The 8,752-nt window shown below is 41.4% G+C and overlaps 1 protein-coding gene across 1 annotated transcript; it reads right to left on the reverse strand.

Moving 5' to 3' along the window:
- Positions 1-486: 486 nt before the first annotated feature.
- On the reverse strand, positions 487-1,412 carry LOC111893687 (protein LIGHT-DEPENDENT SHORT HYPOCOTYLS 3). Its single transcript, XM_023889750.3, has one exon. The coding sequence runs from the start codon at positions 1,192-1,194 to the stop codon at positions 664-666; it is 531 nt and encodes a 176-aa protein (XP_023745518.1). The 5' UTR covers positions 1,195-1,412; the 3' UTR covers positions 487-663.
- Positions 1,413-8,752: the final 7,340 nt, after the last annotated feature.

Genomic DNA, 8,752 nt, shown 5'->3' on the forward strand with positions numbered 1-8,752 from the left:
AAGCAGTGGTATCAACGCAGAGTACTGTTGCTCAATCGTTCGTAAATCCTTGCTTTACTGTGTTCTTTTTTGTATTTTATGTTCTTCTGAATTTAAAGTCCAGTATAAGTATAGTGGTTTAAAAACTGAATTACTCAAAGGAGATGAACATGAAATATTGTTTCATGATTAAATATACTCTTTATTATTATTATTATTTTTTATGTGTTTTCATTTTAACACCATGGTTTAGCCATTTTAGGACAAAAGTAACATGACAAAATAGTCTAATAATTTGTAAAAAAGAAAAACCAAACGTTATTGCATATGTACAGTGTTTTTGGCATTTTATGTTAGTTTTGATAACGAATTTGAAGTGATCAAGTGTGATGGTTTGGAAAGTGAATAGTACGCACATAACTAATGTTATGTAATTAACAATAGGATTAATAATTATTTTCTAGATATCAATGAAAACTAATTAAAACTAGCACTAACAGTAGTTCCTTTAGCAAGAACAAGAATTAGAAGTACTCTTCAGTCTTGATAATTCAACAAAAGATAAGTACTCTTCAGTCTTGATAATTCAACATGGGAAGAACACAAAGTAAAAAAGAAAATTAAAGATCAATGCATACCAAGATCCAACATAATAATCATCTGCATCATTTGTGTTTGTTGACTTCATGAAACATCACCTTGTGTCGGCAACCGTTTTCGTTTCTTCTTCTCGTAGCTGATCCCTCTTGCTTTTGATTGCAAATCACGAACCTCTCGAAGGTAAAGCCTCACGGCTCGAACACCAAAAGGGTTCGTCTCAGGAGAGCCACCGTTCTCCTCGTAAGCCGCCCTAAGACGGCCAATCAGAGCATCCAGACTACCCCAAGCTTGTCGCAGTGGACAAGGGCAAGGGCCAGGCGGGGTTGGGTGCCCATAAAACGGACATATCAAGTTATGAACCTTAGTCTTTCCAAACTGGTCAAGGTAACAAAGGAATTCAAGCACATTTGCGCCACTGCATTGTGAAACAAAGAGTGGTGGATGGTGGTTTCTCAGGTACTGGCAGAAGGTGTTCCAGTCTCGGCGTTTCTGGTTCTCGTAGCGGCTAGGGGTGGTGGCCACTGCTGGAGACGTTGAGGAGGAGCCAGATGCAACGGTGGAGAAGCTACCGGAATCTTGGGGACTGTTGCTATAGCTTTCTGAATAAGGATCCATTCAAGTTAGGGTTTTTTAGTTCTTGATCCTTAGGGTTTTGGTAAATTTTGATACTTTCGGGAAGATCAGAGACTGATGTATGTGATGTCTCTTTCTCTTTCTTTTTCGGGTATCTTTTAAATGATATTGTCTACGTATTTCTAGGGTTTCCTTTCTAATCACAAGAAAAGTGAGATATATATATATATACAGAGAGAGAGAGAATTGGATTTCCTAAAATAGGGCGAAAGTGGCATATACCAAAACTGTAGTCTTACTTTAAACTTTTATATATTTACCTTCCAGAGCTTTTTGATTGAGTGATAAGAGAGAACACTGTAAAATGCTTTGGCATACCAAACAATGGAGAATTTTGTATTAAAATGTATTGGTAGATGGAGAAAAAATTTAAATCATTCGTAAAACTAAAGTTACTCTAAATTTAAAAAATAAATAAACAAAATAAACATTAAAAAAAATTAGTCAAATTCGCACAAATATAACAATTCTTTAAGCTGATTTTCGAATTCAAGACAATAAATTTTGGAAAAAGAATTTTGTCACCACTCTCATATGTTTTGGTTATTCTTATGAATAACTCTCTTAAATATAATGTGTATTAAGTTATCTCCAATGGAAGTTGAATGGAGAGTTGAATGAGAAGTTGAATCCTATTAAACTCGAAATCCTCATTATGGATTAATGACATGACATTCAATAAAATGGGGAGTTTGAAGGGTTCAGTTAATGGTTTGGTCTAGGCTTTCGTTGTAATAGGGTCTTTTGAGTCAATAGACAATTTTGGTAGTGTTGTTAGTAGTTTACGGCCATGGCATGAGTTTACGGCCGTAAGCCTGTTTACGGCCGTAAACCCAAAGGCGGCTCAAGTCCACTATATATAGATGTTAGCTATGTCATTTGATGGTTGTTGATGTCACAGAGTTTACGGTAGATATAGACAAATTGTACCAGACGTTTTTCATCAATAGAAGCGTGTGCAAGCTTGTTCTGATTTCTGTTTCTACTTCGTTCTCATTATTATTGATTGTTTTGTTTGTTTGATCACTGGTAAGATCCGTTTCAGGACCTTACAATTGATCACTGGTAAGATCCGTTTCAGGACCTTACAATTGGTATCAGAGCAGAACCAGTGTCAAAGCATCTTAAAAACGAGTTTTTGGCCATATTCTTCACTGTCTACGATTGGAGTTGGTGTTTGCTGCGAAGGGGAATCAAGTTCAATCCAAAAATCGTGATTTCTTGAAGTTCTGGGAGTTTACTGCCTAGAGTTTACGGCCGCAAGCTCAAGAAGTTTTTTGGACTGTAAACTCAGTTCTTAGACCGTAAATTAAGTTTCATCAATAACCACAATCTTAGATTCATAAACCATATACATCGACCGTAAACTCTCGACCGTAAACCGAGTTTACGACCGTAAACACCCCTTTGACCATAAACGCTTGTTTTGACCGGAAACTCATATTTTTTTTAAAAGAAAATAATTTAATTTTTATTTAAGTTAATATTCAATGGATTCACAAAGTCAAACACATCACCATGAGCAGGACTCTGTTATGGGCACAACTACTCGCATTCCAAGACTTTGATCTACAAATGGTTTTCCTAAGTGGAAATATCGAATTGAGAAGTATATTAAAATGAAGGACTTCAAAATTTGGAGAGGCATCGTCAAGAATCCCGTCAGAATAACCACAATTGTTGCAGGGCAAGTGGTTGACAAAGCGATTGAGAATTACACTGATGAAGATTTTGAGAAGGTTGAGGGGCAAGAACGGGCTTTGGCCACTCTGACCATGGCCCTGTCTCTGGACATAACTCAAGGTTTTAAGGAGTATACTTCAGCCAAGGCTCTATGGGAAGCCCTAATTGAGGTATATGAAGGGAATGAAGATATGAAGAAGAGTCACCAGGACATGCTACGCCAAAAGTTCAATATGTTCAATTACATTCCTGGTGAGACCCTGGAGGCACAACTTCAACGATTCACAACTCTCACCACTAAGATGAGCATAGTTGGAATCTTCTTGACAAAATCTGAAATAAACAAGAAGCTACTAAATACCCTTCCAAAGTCATGGGACATGAATGTGGCCGTTATCAAGAAGACCAAAGACCTAAATCGCCTTACTCTTGCTGAAGTGGTGGCAATCATCAAGGTATGTGATATTGATGATAAACAGCGAGAGATAAACCATGTGAATTCGTACTCAGCTGCAAACCTTGGAATTTCATCTAACAATGCTCTTTCATCTCTGAATTTTCCCTCTACAGGTCAACCTTATGTTGTTCAGCAAGTTCAGAATCAATCCTTTTCCACTTCATCAACTACTTCACTTCCTGTTGCATCATCCATGCCTCTTCCTCGGAACCAATCCTTTGCTGCCTCTCAAGTTGCTTCTTCTTCAAATGGGGCTTCTTCCTCAAGTGCTAAGGAGTGTGATGAAAATCTTGCTCTCACCACAGGACTTGTTAACTGCTACAATGCTCTTACAGCTGGAGATCTTCCACCACAATTGTCGTTTGCTGATATGGATCAGATTCATCCAGAAGACGTGGAAGAAATGGATATAACATGGCAGTTTTCAGGGCGAAGCAGTTTGCTAAGAAGACCGGGAAGAACAACTAGGGTATGAGTGCCGATAAGAAGGTAGAGTTCAACAAGGGAAAGTTACGTTGTTTCAATTGTCACGAGCCAGGTCATTTTGCTCGTGAATGCCCGATGCTGGATCGAAGATTGAACAACGATAGGACAATGGTGGCGATGGGAAACAATTAGGGAGGTGCTCAGGTCAACAATCGGGGAGGACCAGATGCAAGCCTTAAATATTACAAAACCTGAAAATGCTCACCTAGCCTAAGTCAAAGATGAAGCTTCTGTGGAGAGTGTTGTTGCTGAAGAGAAGATGATGGAGCTTCAGTTTGCGTTGATGGTATCTTCTACTTTTGAACCAAAGAAAAGTGAGTTAAGTTTGCCTTCATGGTCTCAAGCATGTATTTATTCTGTTAAAATTATTCATGAGGAAATAGAAACATTACATAGAGAAGCATAGGGCCTTAGATATAAGGGCTATCAACTTAGAAAAGGACAAAAACCCCTTAAGTCCCAGTTAAAAACTAAAATAAAGGACTTTAGAAGACTTCAGGAGGACTATAGTAATAAATGTGAAAATTATGATTACATAAAGAGACAGAACGTTGAATTAATTACGGAACTTCACACATTAAAGAGCAAATCTGAGACTGCTGACTTCGATTTTAGAAAATTTGATGTATCAAGTGAAGTAGTTGCCAACATGATAGAACACTGCATGCAATTTAAACATAACCAATCTAAGGGTCTAGGGTATGATAAAGTGTCTCCTCCTTTCAACCATTCATATCAGTTTCAACCATTTTCCAAGGAGGAGATTGTCAATGAACCATTCATGGTTTATGGCAAACCGTCTGGTTTTGTTTCGGGAGGATTTATTAATGTTGAAAGTACTAATATTTCTACTTGTCCTGCAGATCAATCCTTAAATCAGTCAAAGCACGAAGTTGAAGGATCTGTTTCTGAAAATAAAACTGAGTCTGAACCTGAAGTTTTAGTTTTAAATAAAGACTTTAATTTTTCTGATGTTGAACGTGACAATGTTTTTTGTGATTTTTCTGAACCTTCTGATACTGGTTTGAATGTTTTTAAAGCGTTTGATGATCAGGTTGACAATTCTAATGTTTGTGATGATACTAATAAAAAACCACCAGTTTCATAAGTTTCTCCATCTGATACACCCTCACTTATCTCACAACCTAATTCTTGTTCATGTTCATGTGAGAAAAGCAAAGGTGTTGGTATGGAAAACAAATCTGAAAAGAATAGTACAAGTCTTAACTAACAAACATATTTGTTTCAATTGTGGTATTGATGGTCATATAGCTAGGAATTGTCCTAATAGAATGTTTGTACATTATATGTCACCAAGAGGAGAGAACGAATTTAGAGGAAGGTCTTTAACTAGAAAATCCTCTAAAACTCGTTCTCGGAATGATGATTGGAAGGATAATAGTAGTAGAAAACGGGGAGTTTTTAAAATTAATAAGAAGGTTTTTCATAACAAAGTCCTGAACAGTTTGCCAAAACCAAACATGGCTCAGCCAAGATTGGTTTCGTCAAGGAGCAGCTCTGGGTCTTAAACCAATTTGTAACATCCGGGTTCCCAAGTATTATATTTTGTTCTTTTATTTTTGGATATTATGGGGGGACTCGGCGAGTTGGCGTCTAAACTCGCCGAGTATGGTCGCGGATTCATATGCGAGTTCACAGCTGGACTCGGCGAGTTCTCGAGTGGACTCGGCGAGTCCATGCTGTTTAATGAAACCCTAATTTCCAGGGTTTGAGACCTATTTAAAGGGCCTTATCGCCGGCATTTGGGGCCACCAACCCCCAAAGAGAAACCCTAAAGAGATCTAGAGCGTTTGTGAGGAAGGAGAGGCCAATCTTGAACTCTTGTGGATGTTTTTGCAAGAAGGAAGTGTTCAAGTCAAGAGGAGGCTGAAGGAGGTGCGATTTCGGTGGTTTTTGAGCTCATAAAGATTTTATTGAGGTATTATTCTCGGACCTTCTTCAGTTTTGATGTTGATCCTTTGTGTTAGGGTTTTCTAACCCTTTTAGAGGTGGATTAAGTAGAGCATTTGGTCCCTTCTCGAGTTTGTGTTCTGGATCTGGACCCATAGAGGTCCAGAGGCCTTAACACTTGGAGCTCTATGAGTCCTTTTGGGAGCCATGGGCTAGGAATGTCATTTTTGGGGCTAAATCACCATTTTGGACCATTTATATGTGATATGTGTGTCAAGGTCCGAACTTTATGTAATTATCATGCTTAGGGAGGCCAGATCTATGATTGTAGAACAGATCTGACCTCAGAAGTTGTATTGAGTTTGTGCATGGCATGAACTCGCCGAGTCCGAAGAACAGACTCGGCGAGTAGTAAGAAGGTTGCCCGTTAATCACTCAGTGAGTGGACTTGTCGATTTAGGGGAATGACTCGGTGAGTCAGGGAGAGTCAGGGGGACTGAGTTCAAGTTGGAACTCGCCGAGTTGTTCTTGAGACTCGTCGAGTTGAGTCGGGGTGGCCCCGCGATTCATGTCAGGTGGAACTCGTCGAGTCAGGGAAGTACTCGACGTGCCAAGAGAGGGTCTAAGAGAGTCAATGGACACGTGTAGACTCGCCGAGTCGCCCTAGTGCACTCGCCGAGTCGAGTCAAATTTTGACCGTTGACCTTGTTGACTTTTAGGGTTGAGTACAGTTGTATTTATGAGAGTATTACTTTATGTGATTAGGCGAAGGCTAGATCACACTTCTTCCGAGTCAGATATTTACTGAGACATCGAGGTGAGTCTTCTCACTATACGTTACCTAGAGTGGTACTATGCGTTGACCAGAGGGTCCTATGTGTTATATATGTGATTATGTGCTATGTGATATTTGTATGTTGTATGATGATATAGACCGGACCGGAGGGTCCAACGAGCTATGACCGGACCAAAGGGGTCCAACGAGCTACGGGACTGGAGGGTCCCACTGAGACACATCGATCGGAGGGTCGTATTATAGCCTCGAGTGACATATGTGCTATATGTGGTATTTTGGGGAACTCACTAAGCATTTATGCTTACAATTGTTGTGTTATGTGTTTCAGGTACTAGTGATGAGCGCGGGAAGGTGCCAGCATGATTCGTACACACACATATTGGAGTTTTTGTAGAGATTCTGGGAAGATGTTTTGTGACAATAACATTTGATACAATGTGTTTGACATTATTTTATGAATGAATGAATGTTTTAAAAATGAAAAATTATTTTGAAAATTTACATCGTTACAAGTTGGTATCAGAGCCTTGGTTTGAGGGATTCGGATGCATCTTCGGGCGTATCTGAACTCAAACTGAGGATTTGAGAAAAAAAAATTGCTAATGAAGTAAAATTTTTGAAAAGAGTAAAAAGAGTTTTGAGACAAACAGAGCAGAGCCGTGTGTACGATCAGCCAGCGCCGGAACGGTGAATCCCCAAAAGTATCCTTACATTATGTGTTATGAGATATGTTATGTTATGCATGCTAGAGTATGCTAGGTATACATATTAGGACTAGAGTGGCCTGATCTGTGATGCCTTAGCCTAGGAGATTTCTGCTGCTGAGATGCTTTGAGAGCGAGTAGATAACAGTTAGGAGCTCATGAGAGTAGAGTACTTGTAATCCAATATCCAAGGAGGAGGACTTAGAGTGAATACTGATGCGGTGTGGTCAGTAGTATTGGGCCCGTACTACTGAAGACACTGGATTAGTGGGCATTCCAAGTAAGAATCTTTTGGACAACGGAGGACAAGTAGGGTTGCGTCATCGAGTATGTGTATGCTCGATCGAGTCTCTGATAATTTTTGTTGTATTTCAGAAGCATCATGGTTGGGACTTGACACACACCTGAGAGCAGTGGTGTTAACGACGAGGAGATCCGTCGATTGATTCATGAGAAGGTTGTTGCTGCCATCCGGGCTGAGATTCCCAAGATGTTTGGGGACATCAAGACCATGTTGATTGAGACCTTTGATGAGCGGTACGTCGTGCTGACTGAGGCTGCTGCAGCTGCAGCTACTGCTACCAGCCCTCAGGGAGGTGACTCGTTGTTGTTCCGGGAGTTCAGCAACACGAAGCCACCAGAGTTCGACGGGACGTAGGACCTGATTGTCGCTATGAGGTGGATCTCTGACATTGAGGGACGCTTCTATACGTGTTCTTGTCCAGAGCACTTGAGGGTTCGGTTCGCCTTGAACCAGCTCCGCCTGGGAGCGAAGGATTGGTGGAAGTTCGTGACGGTGAACTTCACTTTGGCTGAGATTTCCGAGTTGACCTGGGAGAGGTTCACCGCTATGTTCAGAGAGGAGTATGTTCCCCCGGTGGAGAGGGAATGGTTGATTCAGGAGTTCTTGACCCTCAAGCAGGGTACTGATTCCGTGGCAGTGATCACCAGGAAGTTTCATGAGAGGGCGATGTTTTGCCCTGAGCAGGCTCGTATGAGCCGTTATATGAGCGTGTTGAGGAGAGATATTCGGGAGTTCGTGGCGAACTCGACTTACCAAACATTTGTCGAGCTCCAGGAACATGCCCGAAAGAGGGAGATTGAGTTGGAGACTCAGGCCAGGGAGGAGGCCGAGTCACAGAGGGCGGATTGGCGGCCGGCTCAGTCTCAGCCGGCAGCCAAGCGGGCTAGACCCGCTGATTCGAGATCTGGAGGCACGAAGGGCCGCACTTGTGGGAAGTGCGGTAAGAGTCACGAGGGTTCGTGCGGGGCAGGGGTATGCTACAAGTGTGGGAAGGAGGGGCATATCACGAGGGATTGCCCCAAGGGATTCTCGGTTTGCTTTCATTGCAACCAGACCGGCCATCGGAAGGTCGAGTGCCCGCAACTTCTTCAGGGATCAGCACAGGGATCTGCGCCTGCTGCTAGGACTACCGAGGTTCGTCCGGTGAAGGTCGAGGCCCCGAAGGCTCGTGGGAGAGCATTTCAGTTGACCGCGGAGGA

This window comes from Lactuca sativa, chromosome 8 (assembly GCF_002870075.4).
Source record: "Lactuca sativa cultivar Salinas chromosome 8, Lsat_Salinas_v11, whole genome shotgun sequence".
NCBI lineage: Eukaryota > Viridiplantae > Streptophyta > Magnoliopsida > Asterales > Asteraceae > Lactuca > Lactuca sativa.

Excerpts from the sequence above, each read along its gene's own strand:
- LOC111893687 (XM_023889750.3), bottom strand. The coding sequence starts at position 1,194 with ATGGATCCTTATTCAGAAAGCTATAGCAACAGTCCCCAAGATTCCGGT.